At 37.5% G+C, this 16068-nt stretch overlaps 1 protein-coding gene across 1 annotated transcript in view; it reads left to right on the top strand.

Moving 5' to 3' along the window:
* The window catches only part of LOC139696782 (O-acyltransferase like protein-like), a 77123-nt gene that overhangs the window by 13857 nt on the left and 47198 nt on the right, over window positions 1-16068 (top strand). The window contains exon 4 of the mRNA XM_071595625.1: window positions 1482-1630. Coding sequence (XP_071451726.1) covers window positions 1482-1630 — 149 coding nt within the window. The remainder of the gene's footprint in view (window positions 1-1481; window positions 1631-16068) is intronic.

The raw sequence follows: 16068 nt of genomic DNA, 5'->3' as shown, positions 1-16068 counted from the left end.
AGGCAATGGCCATTATACCCTTCACTTGTCTGACACGAATTATCTCTCAGGCTCTAATGGTAGCAATCAAAGTTCTAAACCTAACGAGCATGTATTTTGTTTTAATTGTAGCGTATCTTCAACCGTTTAACTGAGGAACGAGTTGTTTAATGGATTCATTGTTGTAATCAGAACATCTCTAATAGTCCAATGGTCAATTATTCTAAAATGGAGCAATCTTGGATGGGCAATCTTGGATGGGCAAGAATGGGCAATCTTGGCATTTTTCTAAAACCAGATGCCCTTGGTCAATAGAGAAAATCGCTGCAGCGACCTTTTTTCTCAAAAAGAAAAGTATTTATCTTACTCCTACATAAATACAATTCATGCGCTTATTAAACGCATTTATTTTAAAATCCTAGTTCAAGAAAGGCCTAACAAGGTGGTATTTAAAGTAAGAATTTGACGACTCTAGAGGCTCGATGAAATTCGTCCGAATTTTGTTTCCAATTTACAACGTGGAATTTTCCTGTTATTTAGTGACTGTTTTGCAGCCTTTAGCCTTCAATTTTAATACGTTTGGATTCTTTTGAGTGAATTCTCCAGTATTCATTAACGCGTTGATAGCGACCGAGACAGTGGTAACAGCTGATGACACATGTATCTGAATTTGTGACCTTTGACCTTCAATATGGTATTTTTTCCGACATAAAAACTAAGATCTAACTAATATGTTTATTGTGCTCATAACTCGAAGTTATGCAGACGTTTTGTGAATACTGACATCTTATTTTTTTTAAAAAAAGAGACGCATTAGTGATTGCTGTGTCTCATACTACCACTCAGGTGAGTAATATTTTGATTTTACCCGAATAAAAATGTCCCCCTCTTTTTTGTAACATAACTACATAATAGTATTTATTCACTGAAACGGGTTTTGACGTTTGATATGTGTATTTCGCCCGGACTCCACAGTTATCTTCATCAAACCACTGGCTGTGCCTCCAAATCTCTCCGGCGTGTTCATTTCCTAGAGGCAATTTATATCTGCCAAAAACCGAGCAATCCACTGCGGGCCATATTTGTGAAAACTATATTCTCCTATTGTTTTTGACTGCTTTTATTGTTTGTCTTTATAATGATGATAAACGGTTTATGAATTTCTACACTAAAATTAAATAGAACTTTTATAGAATTCATAGTCGACTTTCTTAATGTGTTCATTTGAGTTTGTTTTTAAATTAGGTAAAGAGTGCACATGTGTTTTTGAATTTAATTGATGTGTGTAGTATTTATTTTTGCTTCATCGTTTAAATGTCTAAACGATTGTATGCTCTAAAATGTTTCATTCCACGGAGGGTTGTTGAAATAAATCTATATATTGCCGATGAAAGCATATTTCACAAACGTTTAATCGCTGTTGTGGCAATTTTGATTTGTTTCCGGAGTGGTTGGATTTTGAGAAATCGATTTTCATTCTCATTTTGAATGTTTTTTCGCAGGATTTTGGCCGCTATACTCGTGCTCATGATGGCCTCAGGGACACTACTTGACGTCATGGATCGGAAGAGCAAGCTGCCCGCCAAATTTCCCCGGATGGAGAGCAAAATGGATTGGATGAATTGCGAAAAGCAGTCAAAAGGGAAGCAAGGTGAGCTTGAATGTCACGAGGGCACCGCCAACAATTTGGATTAAAATGGTTATCCCATAAGTGATGCAGCAATATTATATTACTCTAGCTCAAAATCTTCGACAGGGAAGCCGTAACCCATTAGCTCAAGGGAATAATAAGCGGGTGGATTAAACTAGCAAACGGCGAACCGAATGACGAAGGCTTAACGACTAAGAACTCTGTTTGAAATAACACTTGTTTGCTCATTCTATCATCGTAGGCCAGCGATGCACGTTAGATTGGTTTTCTTGTCTCCCACCATCATTTGATTCTGCGTCCATTCCTCGGATTACAGTTACATATCCGCTTTCTCCTGACGTCTTCCTATGCCTCCTTTCGAAAAGGTTATGGAAAGCCGAAGAGAGTGGGCCAACTGGCTCGCACTGATACCCTTGTAAGGCTGTTACTGCATTCCAGGCGAGAATAACTGTCCGTTTTGGTTCAGGCAACAAAGTGACGCAATAGCATTTTTACGTAGCTATTGAACTAAGCTTCTCAAATTTATGAAATCACTTAAATTACCCAATTGAAAAGAGAATCACAAAATCATGAAAATGCCGCGATCCCTTATTTAAATGATGATGTATTTGTAATGTCATTTAATTTGTCTTTAGAATTATGAGAGTGTGTATACGCTTTCCGCTGAGTGATTTTTTTGGAGTCGATTTCATTGGAATCTAAATTTGCATCACTTTTTTCATCAAAGTTATGCAAATATTTTGAAGTATTTGTATGCCTATGGATACGTTATTACTCAGAACTCTATCCAAAATTCCACTCTCTAACTTATAATGTTTTATAGTTTCACTTTCGCTGAGAACGCGCCTAGCACCTAGCGATGAAAGCGGGTCCATAGTACATGTAACTACAATAGTTTAAAAGGAAATAAACCTTTCTGTACTCAAAATTTGCCCTGACTCCTATGGTCATGCGACAGAAATTAGTTCACCTAGATGTCTTGTCAAAGTAGAATTTTTTAAAACAATTTATTCTCAAAGTCTTTATTTCTTCGTAAAATGTCTTCATTGACAATTTTCGACAACTAACTTGGACCTGCAGATAGAATGGTATTGGTAAGATCGCCTTTTCACCTTGGGCATGTGCCTATTGTGTCTTCGTCGCGTGATGCTAAATCCATAGCTTAGAACCACGTTTAAGGGACATGTTGATCTCACGTTGATAAATAACGCTAGTAACGCTGATTCAACTAGTAGATGTTTTTTTGCAATGAAAAATAAACAAGCTCGCCGAATTTTGAAAGAAACAAACGCAAATTTTACTTTTTTCATCAATGACCAACTGCGCAGCCGTCGCAACCTAACAATTTCCTCAAATATAAAAAAATAACGGCTCCGCCATTGACTTTACCTTATCCCTGTGGATTTTTCAAGCTACTATGGGACATGTAGACTATCAATTAAAATAAATATATTTTTAATACAATTTTTTAAATCTTCTCATACATACGCAACTTAGTATGACCTGTAGTTGAACCTATTCATGGAATTATTGCTAAGAAAATTTGACGAATATAGACGAACTACAGGCGAATTATATCGAAACCTTTCAATTTTAAGGACCGTAATTTGGCTCATATTTATGGTATCATGTAAAATTTTCAATTGGCAATCATATCTAATAAACATTCTAATTATGTTTTTAATTCATGTTTCAATTAATTCAATGGATTCTTTAATGAATAAAAAAAAACTAGTTGCCCCAACTTTCATTTGCGACGCTGTTTACCTTATCGTTTGCTTCAGTAGCTTCCGTTATAAATGAATAATGTGCAGATCTCATTTCAAAAATTTTTATTATATTAGCTTATTTTATGCGCAAGTTCATTTAATATTTTTCCCTTACACGCGCGAAGAAATAACGTGATGCCAAATATTTTTCACTCTTATTATTATTATTATTATTCTCCTCTTGTCTCCATTGAAGGGATCAATTTCATGTATAGCTATTTCCAATGAACAAGAACTTTGAAACGAATATACCGAAGCGCTGAAGTATTTCCAGTTTTGAAGACATTTCATTCGAGTTGAGAATAAAATACCCATAAACTTTGATAATATCACAAGAAGACGCTGTGATTCTTTGATAATATGGATGTAAACATTTATTAAAATCCAAATGGGAAATAATATATTTAATAAGATATGTATCACTTGTAATAAACAGTCGCTATCGTATATTCAGTAAGGGATTGTTTACAATATGCTCTTTTTAATTACTATCAATGGAAAACGTACTTGGGAAAGCCGATTTTTCATCAGCGTAATTGACTTATCTGTAACAGCTGCATATACTGTGAGCTAAAAACTTTCCTGGGCAGGTAATTGATACCGTACATGAACCCTCTTGTGCGTGGCGAATGAATATTTTAAAAGTAGACGGTAAATTAATATCTCCTCTCGCCATTTTTAAGGCATAATAAAAGGGCCTTCGAGGTTTAGTGCGCACCGGATATTGTGATGCAAATACATTATTTTTTATCGGATTCACTCTCTGCTTTTACTCAAAGAATACAGGCCTTAAAGGGTAGGTAATACTTTTCCACATTTCCGCATCGGAATTATTAAATATTCTCCCGATGACCCCATCTTCAGAGGTCTTGGATCCCATAATAGCTCATAGTCAAAATTAATTTGAGAAGGAAAGGAAGACGTTTGTTATAGTCGAACCACCAACTCATTGTCTGCCACATTTACATAACCTGTTCTAGCATTTTTTGTTATCGACATCACGTTTTTTACGACTTGATCTTACGATATAAGCTCGCATCTGAAAACCATCCTTTTCTCAAGCCCGGCGACGGCACGCGCCCGCCCGCCCAATTCACTTTCACACGGTCAAATGTTTCACCAGTTTTCGCTCCAGAAACTTGAATGTAAACTGACGTCATGGCCGCGATACTTTTAACTTGAATCCACTTGGGCGGTTCATTTTCAAACAAACCTCGTTTAGAACACAGTTTGAAGATTGCTTAGCTATATAATACTATTGAATGGAATAAATCAGTCAGAACTACGTTTGAACAACACGCCGAGCGATACGCAGCCGTTGGAATGGCAATCAATCCATTCCGTTGGCTCCATTCAAATCCCATTGTTCACTTATTTTAGGACCCAATCAAAATCAACAAATTGTTTATCTATTGTTACCTTTCACGTATTATTCCAACAGTTCGTGACGAACGCAAACTTTAAATGCATTCAATTGAGAATTGTCTTCCAATTTACACACACCCCGGAGTTCTGCATCGCTTGAGACAAACTTAAAATGGTTTTAATGCATACGAGTACACGATGAAAGGAATGCGGATTGTGTCATTGCTGTGCGTTTTAGTTGACTGGATCTATCATATATTGTCACCGAAGATTATTTGACCATGGGGCAACTTCGTTTAAATTGTGATTCATGTTTTGAAGTGAGTTTCACTTCGGAACTTGTTTTTTTGTAATTATTTATTAATGAAAAACGTTTTGTGGAATTTTACTTGTCAAAGCTTCTTTGTATTTTGTGAAAGGGAATTAACAATCTGTTGGCTCCAAGTTACCCACGACAGATGGACAATTCTCCCTGATCTCGTATTTAAAAACGAAAATTCGTCATCTTGATAAAATGTTGACTCGCCTGATTGAACTCGTTTCCTTGCGTGTGAATTGGTATGATAGAACTAGCCTTCGCGTACGATCCACTTCATTTTCCGCTGAAAGTTGGCACGGGTCTGAGAAGAGGATATTCTTGTTTGAGCGTGGTGTCTCGCGGTGACTTTTTGTTCGATAAGGTTACTCGGAAAGTAAAGCCGGAAAATGTTTGCGATATTTTTCATGTGAGGATTCAAAAAATGGATATACCTAATGTAGAAAAGATTGTCATTTTATTGGTGCAGTTCGTAGTGCCTACTGATTAGTATAAATATTCCCTACATAATTTTCAGATATCCTTGCTGCCATTATGAATGTTCTCTGATTATTAGTGCAAGGCATAAAATAAGGCAAGACCACTTTATAGGTCATTTTTTAATTCACTAAAAAGGGTATCAGGTCAATGTGTAGGTAATTTCATATCGACGCTAATCGGAGTTGTATATCAGGTGCCCCCTTACTCCCGACTGTTTTCGAATTGGTCAATAATATTTTCACAAATAAAGTTTCTTCCATCTAAAGCTGCATAATTTACTTCGAGTTGCCAAGGCGGTATGTAATTCAAGGTGTTAGTACATCAGCTGTTAATGGCTGAATATGCATTTAAATAAATAAATAAATATATATATATATATATATATTTTTTTTTTAAGGTAATCTACCGGTTAAGGTAGGTTTTTGGATGGACACAACTACCAAACAAATATTTTATTACTCCTAACAAAACACAAAATCCATCATCCTACTCTATATCAGGTCCCTCTTCATCTCTGAGTACTTTCTTCTTCCCTTCATCCTGTCCAACATCCCTATCCTGTTCCTTCCCTTTCCTCTTTTGCCCAACATTCTACCCTCTATCACAGTCTTCAACATCCCACTGCCGGTCAACACCCCTTTCATCCACTTTTCCTGCCTCCATAGGATTGCTCCTAACAAACCCCTCTCTTCGCCCACCATACCAAGTACTTCCTCATTTGTTTTCTTCTCTGTCCATTTCACCTTCTTCATTCTTCTCCACATCCAAATTTCAAAAGCTTCCAGTCTACGTCTATCCTCCTGCTTCAATGACCACGTTTCCGCGCCGTACATAGCTACGCTCCATATCAAAGTTTTTACGAGTCTTTTCTTAACATCCTTACTCAAAGTCCCTGTCATCAACTCCCTCCTCCTTGTGAAAGCCTCTTTGCCTAGCGCAATTCTTCTCCTTACGTCTCTACTACTTTGACCGTGTTGGTCCAAAACACTACCGAGATACGTAAACTGTTCTACCTGCTCTATTTTTTGCCCACCTATTTTAATGTTAAGCTTGGCCTTTTTCTTTCTAGAAAATCGCATAACCTTTGTTTTATTCATATTGATTCTCATCCCATACCTGTCGCTCTGAATGTCCAATCCACTCAGCAATGCTTGCAGCCCCTTGGCTGACTGACAAACTAAAGCTTGGTCATCAGCAAACCTAACTGATTTTACGAATTCCCCGCCCACTTTCATTCCTACCTCGAGTTATTCCCATGCCTCTTTGATCATTTCCTCTGCATACAGATTAAACAGCAACGGTGATAATGGGCAACCCTGCCGTACACCCCTTCCTAACACTGCCCATCCTGACTCCCCGTTTCCCACCCGCACCTGAGCAGTCTGAGACATGTACAGGTTGCGGATTAGCCTCCTTTCCCTCCAATCTATTCCTATTTTCTGCAGAATAATCATTAGTTTTTCCCAGTTAACTGTATCAAAAGCTTTTTCGAAATCTAAGAAACAGGCAAATACCTCCTGGTTGTGTTCTATATTCCTCTCGATTAATAATCTCATTACTGCAATGGCATCACGCGTACCTCTCCCCTTCCTAAACCCAAACTGATCATCCCCTAAGTAATCATTTGCCCTACTCTCTATCCTTTTGTTTATGATCCTGAGAACAACTTTAGCTGCGTGGGATATCAAACTTATCGTCCTTTAGTCCTCACATGACGTGGCCTTTACCTTTTTCGGAATAGGAACTAAAACTGATCTCACAAAGTCTTCCGGCCAGATTCCCTCCTCATAAATACTACGGTTCAGCCCATATAGCCTCTTCCTCCCACATTTTCCTGAGCATTTTAAAAGTTCCACGGGAATGATATCTACCCCCACGGCCTTATTTAGTTTCATCTCCCTTAATGCCCTTTCTATCTCATTGTCTAGTATGCCTGGACCTAAGCCGTGTTCCTCTACGTCATATTCTTTTTCAATGTCTATGTTTGTTGGTCTAAGTTCTTTACTATACAGTTCTTCTATATACTCCTTCCATCTCTCTTGGATCTTTCCTGCGTCAACTATTACCTTACCCGCCTTATCTGTAACTGTTAGCATAGACCTTCCTTTCTTACTTCCCGATAACGATTTAACTTTGCTGTACAGCGCACCGATTTCACCCTTCCTCTGCAGACTTTCCATATCCTCGCACTGCGTCTTCCACCATGCTTCTTTTGCTTTATTTGTTGCCCGCCTCAATTTATTGTTCAATTCTTTGTACTTCATTTTGCTTAATTCTGTATTTATATTCTTCGATTTTCGCCGCTCATCCATCTTTGTAATCATCTCATCCGTGATCCATGGTTTCCTAGTCCTTTTAGCGTTAACGGTTCCATAATGTCTTATGCGGCTTTAGACAACCCTTTCTTGATCATTTCCCATTTTTCTTCGATAGTACTAAGCCCTTTACCATCCTCCATGATTTTCTCTACCGCCTGTTTGTATTCCTTCCTTTTCAACCCATTTAATGCTTCTATATTCCATTTTCTAACTCGCCGCCCCTGCCTTATCTTTTTGAAACGTACGCTACATTTCATAGCAACTAAATTGTGGTCTGAGACCGCATCCGCTCCCGGGAAGCTGTGCGAATTTATCACACTGTTCCTAAACCTGTGTCTAACCAGGATATAATCTAGCTGATATCTTCCTGAGTCACCTGGCATTTTCCATGTATACCTGCGTCTTTTGTGGTGTCTAAACCAAGTGTTGGTGATAACTAACCCCTGTCTCCTGCAGAACTCAACTGCTTTCTCCCCGCGGTCATTTCTCGTACCTAAACCGTAGTCCCCCACCTCATCACCATCTCTTCCTTCGCCTACCGTCGCATTCCAATCCCCCATCACTATCAAATGTTTCCCTGCAGGAACACACGCGATCATGTCCTCTAACTGATCGTATATCCTATCGATCTCTTCTTCCTTATCGTTGCTCGGTGGCATGTATCCCTGAATAATAACTAAGTTCGTCGGTTCTGCTTTTATTTCCACTAGTAGTATTCTATCCGTTACCTGCTCTATGTTGACTACGCTTTTTCCTACCTCTTCATTTAATACTATGGCAACCCCTCTTTGGCTCTCGTCCCCGCCGCTGTATATTATTCTATACTTATCACTCCAGTAATCCCCGCTATCTTTCGATCTCACCTCGCATAGACCTAAAATATCTATATTTCCCCTTTCCATCTCTCGCTTAACATTTTCCAATTTCCCTGTCCTCATCATTGTCCTAACATTCCACGTTCCTATTCTAACTAATTTCGTCTTCTTCTCCTGCGTCTTCTGTCCTGCTGCTGCTGGTTTTCCCTTGCAAGGGTTTCGTGGGATGACGACGGCGGAGGCCTTGCCTCCCCCGCTGCCGGGCACGACACACGGCCGATTGGGCCGAGCCCCGTGGTTGCCAGGACTCAAAATCTCTGTTTTGTCCATCATGTAAATCTTGGGAATGATAATTGAGGTGGTATCCCGTTGCCTTCCTCAATAGTGTTTTTAACGTGACACCATCACTTACTGGCCGCCCCACTGGGGTCAGACGCCATTGCAGCCGCCTCACTGAGGAGCAGACGCTGCGTGGACTACCCTTCGTCTGGCTCCTAACCTTCGACCTATCTGGCATGGGTGACCCTACCAGGAGCAATTTTAATACTCCCGCCAGCACAGCTCTAGGGGTCATCGGAACGCACAAGCCCTTCCACCACGTCAAGGTTGTAGTCCGGGGAGGGATATATATATATATATATATATATATATATATATATATATATATATATATATATATATATATATATGTATGTATATATTAGGTTTCAGGAGAGAAAAAAAATGCATAATTATAACACTAATCGTAATAATACGAATACTTGTACATGTACACAATAGAAACACAATATTCAGCGTGATTCAGATTGCAATATATATATATATATATATATATATATGATCAAAATGAATGTAATAAGTATGATAATTGTAACATATGCTTTAAATTATGCACATGTACTCTCTTTCTATTCTTAGTTAAATGAGAAGCAGGGAACCTTAAAGAATTATAATAACTAGACCCGGTTAAAAAATATTAAATAATAATTGGGATATTTATATTCCGACAGTATGGCCTTCCATGCTGTCTAAAATTAAATTAATTAATTAAATGTAAATAATCAAGTATGAGGCTGCGAATAATATATTGATCAAATTATTTATGTCTGAGCGATAATATTCACTATCGTTTGAATCTCAAAATACCCACGAACGATTACGCACCTAAACTTTCAGATATACCTTGTATTTGAACCAGATGACATTTTCTTCTGATTTAAGTAAATATTTAAATGAAGCATCTGGAAACCATAGAAATACTTCCTGTAGACCATTGCTTATAAAGGCGATAGTCAATAGAGAGAGCCCAATGTATTAGGACAAAAGTGACAATTTCGGATGCTGTGGCTATAGTGTTGAATCTAGTGAGAATAAATTAATGAAAGACATACAGGAAATATAAGATTTTTGAAAATGATATCAGTATTCCTTTGAAACATTTTAACTTTGTTAGTTTAAAGGTGATTTGTAAGAATATCATTTAAGGAAAAAAAGAATCGTCATTTATTAATTTCTTGTGGCAATGAATAATAGAAGGATTAATTTTCATTGGGATGAAAATACCGGATGAGTTGATTAAAAAAGATGTCTACTGGCGGATACAAGATGTCGTATTGCGGTGTATAGAAAATTCCTCTCTCTTAAAAGATTTTTTTATATTAATATGTGCCTGCATTGTTAAGTGCGAAACAAGAAAAAAATATAAAACTGACCACGTTTTTACTAATTGAAATGTTCGGTAAGGAATGTACGAAATTATTCATACATGAGAAGTGAATTTGGCGTTTATTAAAGAAAAACAAACCGGATTGGAGATGATCGAAACCTTCCACTGGATCATGCATGTGAGGGAACAGGCAATTATATAGTATGCACGAAGAGATTGAGGTAATTTACTCGTTGTGGTTTTTGGAGCGTGGTTGCCAAAAGACGCGCTGCAGGTTACTAAATAGCATTTAATCGTTTGGAATATTATTCTTTTTTCATCAAGTTATTACATGGACAACTTCTACTGCACACCGCAAACAACCTGAGAGGCACATGCGACATGGATACGAAAATTGGGTTAATCGAGATGCGCGTTTCCCTTGTTATTGAGATTAACACGTCAATTGAATGCGGGACACGAACTGAATGTTTTCATTCATTCATAAAAGCTACGATCACGGAAAATAAAACGGTCATCCCCGCTCGTGCGCCGAAATTTTTACGTGTAGGTTTCTTTCGAGGAGGAAAAGGAGAAGGAAATCTTTGAAGCCAAGTAAAAACTTAGAGCGACACAGCTTGAACGTCAGCTTCTTATTCTTTAAACAAGGACTTTACCACCTCGCTTGGCGTTGACTTCGGTTGTGCTCTTCTTGTGGTTCTTCATTGCTCTCAGATTTCCCATGGCGACGCATTACTATCACAGCTTAGTTTATTCCCGGCCATTGAGTGCCAATGTAATACATTTTTTCTCTACCTACGTGTTTAACGACGTGCGGGATTTTGCCGAGTGATATCTTAAAGTAATAATACTAACCCTATTATTAAGAGGTTGAGGCAATTGGTCGGCATAAGGTGAGGTCCTGTACATATCACATACATTTATGGTTTAGTGCCTCTTGAGTCCTAAGTAGTACAAATTGAGGTGAAGCGTGTACATTTGTAAGTATATCTGCCAAGCGTCCAACATGTACAGCAGGTTGGTTGTTTTAGGACTGGAGAGTGAAAATGTGTTTCTTTAGATTGGAATATAAATGGCAAATTATTAAGGTGTATCTATTGATTATTGTTCGCGGGAAAATGATTCATCATATAATTACATTCGTGATCCTGTTTCTCTAATGCTATGCTTTGCACGTCTAATCGCTCATATAATTTGGACTACAACTAAACTTCAGCCGTGCATTCATCTCCAAAAAATGTTTTTCTTTGATAAGGAAGAAAAAGAAAATGATAGGAGCTTAGGCTAAATCCAGTGTCTTTATCTGATGGTGCTCAGAGAAGCAGGTGAAATTTCAGGAAACGAGTTTTCAAGGAATGTTTTAAAAAATTGAAACTCGTGTAAGAACCAGAATGATGACGGAGAGAAGAATGAAGTTCGTCATTATTGCATCACCTTGCATCTCAAGGGAGGAGCGCGGCCAATAAGTAATCCTTTTATACGTTCCTAAGATCAATAGACTAGAAAGACTTCCTGTGTAACATCGGGAAACATTTTTTTTGAGTAATTCTGTGATAAATTGTAATAGGTGATATTTACCTCCCGGAGGTCCTGAGATAAATTTTATATGGCATTCATAACTCGCTGTGGATACGTCTATAAATTTCACAGCTGAAAATTATAGAGGCCTCTTCAGCAATCGATTCTAGATTGTGAGATAAGGAGAAACCAGTCATCATGGAAACATGTGATTCCCTCGGATATCGCGAAGATGTAAATACTGTTAACTGCGAGGATTGTGCAATCGGTATGTATGTACATTTCGGATAGTTAAGAGCCTGCTGAATCCATATACATTATATATCCTACAGGCTACAATGACAATGGAAGGCAAGTTAGGATGAAAGACATTAAAGATTCAATCGGACTCAGAGAGATTTGTATAACTTACTCAGGAAACAGTAAGGCTTAAAGCGTAAGATTTGGGGAAGGGAATTTATGTTCAATAAATACCACGCATCATGTCTACGAGTCTACAATTGAAGCCCTCAACCTGAATCAATCCGCGAAAACACGACAACTGTTCTGTTGCACCCTCCCTAATTATGATCAAATTGGAATTATCTCTACTTCAATATGCTCTATCCGACCCAGAAAACAAGCATATTCACACTTATTTACGTGGAAATTCATTCTATGAGTAAATTTGCCGATTGCAATATGTTTTCCATTCTATAAGCTCTTGAAATTTTCATACAAGTCTCGAAAGGTTCAAATTCATTCTTAATACACCAGTATGTAAACGTTTTCCGTTATAAATTATTTTTTTTAACATGCAAAAATAGAAATAGTTAAAATTATGTTGAAAATGTTTTCATGCTTCAAAAAATTCAAAAATTTCAAATTCATAGCAACAGATATTCTCTCTTTTGGTGGTGCGTAATATCATTTTCAATCCACCAACAATATCAGCATCAGAATTTAAATTATAAGACGGGTTTACTGATACATACATTATTTATACATTCCCGTCTTCTCTATTCAGTGCCATTTCCCTCACCTACTGATAGCTTCACCGTTTGCTTCTTTTTGATTTGTCCTAATTATTTGTCTTTTGGTCTTCCTTGCGGGATCCTCCTCTCAATTTTCCTTTCTATTACATTTCTAAAAAATCCATTTCGCCTCAATTAACATTAAATAGTTTCATTTTTTTGTTATGAGATGCCAATCATTCTTTTAATTCAACTCTCCATCTCACTTGTCCGGGGTCTGCATTAAAGTCCGACTTCGCTGTGTGAAGGGTTTGACGTGTCTGTTATCTGTTCCTTCAAACTGATGCTTAAATTGTTCCTTTGATTGATTTTACCAAAACTTAAAAGCAGAAAAAGATTCTGTTGAAATATTTACCGCCCTGATTTTGAGTAGAATTTGCCACCTACAAATTAAAATTGAAATTCAGTACATCAGTACAGTAAACCGTAAATATGAGGTATTAATTAGAGAGAAATGCTTCAATTTCCATCCATGGTTATGGACTAAACGATGTCATTTCCATCTCTGATGCAGAATCAATGTATCTCTTTCCCCCTCAGTTCCAACCAGGCATAATGAAGATGATTTGATAAGATGTTATTTTTTTAATCCGACTCTACTTACTATTTTTTTGATGGGTTTTAAGTCCAAATGAATTTTCAGTGAATTTTTTTCTATCTTACATCGAGATTCTCTACGTAGCCCTCAGGGAAATGCGATTTCTGAGGATAAATATCTGAAGATCTGTTAGATACCTTTTATCTTTCTCTGTCCATTTGCAGTTGAAACTCGAAAGTCAGCCTCCGATTGTTCCATGCATACATAAATTTAAGAGCACTCTGTTTGCGGTCTTAACAATCAAACTTTAACTTTTCCGCATCTTGCGTAATTGTCAAATACTTTTACGTATTGTACGACAATTAGTATGCGATAAATAAAAAAAATATCCTGTTATTTTGAGAGTTAGACTTTCTAATTTTTTTTCGATTATCCATAAAATTGTATCGGGAAATACGTGAAAATTAACTTTGCAGAAATTAGTGGAATAGGGAAGAAAGTCGGGTTATCGATGCTATGGAATGCGGAGCAATGAAAAGCTTTAGTTACCCAACTTCGGATCAGAAAACTAATGTACAAGATAAGACATAAAATCCATTATTTAGGGGCGTATTGTTTATGTAAAAAACTTCAATTTAATTAAAAGGGTTAGAATCGTATTGAAAGTCATCTCCCAGCACTCGAAGGCTCTATTGTTCCCTTACTTAACGTATTTTCATAATTTACCTTGATTTCGGAAACGGAATGCTTCATAAAAACTCTCAGCGCTGGGATATCGCAAGGAAACTTTTGAAGCAGGAGAACCCTCAGATTCCCACAGGGCTGGAAGACGACTAAACGGACTAATTCGGACCGTAATATCTTATTAAGTCCTCGTTTATTTCAAAATAGCTGGTCAACTTCACAGTAAATTAGAATTATATTTTTACGTGGAGGAAACAGCATACTTCACGGCGTCTTTGGAGCACGCTCACAAACGAGAATGTGGAATTGAATGTGTAATTACATTTAAACAATACCCCTGCATACTGACGGCAAGGAAGAGTGGTGTATTATTGCCTCAGCATTTTGGGATTGAATATGACTCTGTAATAGTAATAATAATAATCGGGTGAAAAAATATTATCCTTCCTGCAATGTAATTCAATTTGTAGGGGTAGTAGTGGTCGAGCGCTTGCCTACTGTCAGGAGGGCCCGAGTTCAATTCCGGATGACGCCACTGGGTACCTATAGCTTCAGCCATGCTGTCTGATTTTTCAGGTACCTGATTTCCTAGGAAATCATGGGTGTAGCGAGGAAAGGTCCCATATACTGATACCCTGTGAATTTTACGCGCCGCATTTGGCGTTGTATATACTCCTATGCATGCATTGTAAACTGGTTCGCTGGCCCTGGTGGCGGCGGGGTAATTTTCTCGCCTGCCAACCCATAGGTCGACGGTTTGATTATCTCCAAGGTGGATTCTCTTCTACCTAGGGCTTGGATGTTAGTAATTGTATCTAATGTCATATATATATATATATATATATATATATATATATATATATATATATATATATATATATATATACATATATATACACATATATTTAAATGAATACATAATACATATGTTTAAATAAATATTTATAACCTCAGTAATCAACCCGAAGGTCGGTTTGGTAGGTGATGGCAGAGTTCACCCAGTACTAAGCCCGACGGCGTGTGAAATTCACACATCAGGGTAGGGAGGCCAGTTCCTTTCCTAGTGCCGGTTATGGTTTCCCAGGAAGACCTGGTACCCGAAAAATCACATAACTAGGGTGGAGCTGCAGGCGCCTAGAGTGCCTTGCCCGGGAATATATATTTTTATAATATTTTCAAAAGTCCGATGTAAAGGCCAAAAAGTGATGTTTTCGGATTTCTGCGAAAAAATAAATATTAAATTAAAAATTAGATTCTGTGCATAGGAATTTTTGAATCAACGATCCATTCAGATTGACTTATTTTGGGAAAATAGTGGATAAAAACTTAACAATAAAAAGTAAAAAGATATGAAAACAAGCAGGACGGCATGATAAACTTTGTTCTCAATAAAATGGTGGGGAAGGTATTGGAAAGAGAAGTAATACGGAAGTTCACAGAACTGGGTTGCTCATTTATGGCGAGTTCAGAAATGAGATATACACAGCGTAAAGGAATTCTGTTAAATAGGGAAAGAAAAACTGAAAATGCGAACTAAAAAGGCCTGATAAAAAAGGATGATAACTTTATTTTTCACAAAGATTAACAATGAAACTTCTAGAAGTAAATTAATTTTCCGTTTCGGTAAATCTCGAAGCAAACCGCGAATTTGTTTCTATCGTGCTAGCTGGTCCCTCCCTAGGAATCATAACTTTCGTAGAATATGAGGGTTCTGAAGTATCCATTTAACATACGTGTATTACGTAAATTTGATTAAAACATCTAAGGAGGATTGTTCTTTATTTTTTGCCTGCCTTTTCGGCTGTCGCTTAGTTTATGTGCGAACGTAAAACTGTGTCCATGCGTGAAATGAATAAGCTTCAGATAAACTTTGCTTGAATCCGTGAACAATCATTGTATAACACGTAGCGGTCCCACTCACAAAATCATTCAATGAAATCTCTCATCGAACACGAT

The sequence above is a fragment of the Hetaerina americana genome, unplaced genomic scaffold (genome assembly GCF_022747635.1).
Source record: "Hetaerina americana unplaced genomic scaffold, ioHetAmer1.1.p SCAF_1, whole genome shotgun sequence".
In the NCBI taxonomy this organism is placed as follows: domain Eukaryota; kingdom Metazoa; phylum Arthropoda; class Insecta; order Odonata; family Calopterygidae; genus Hetaerina; species Hetaerina americana.
This window is presented reverse-complemented; position numbering and strand designations above follow the sequence as displayed.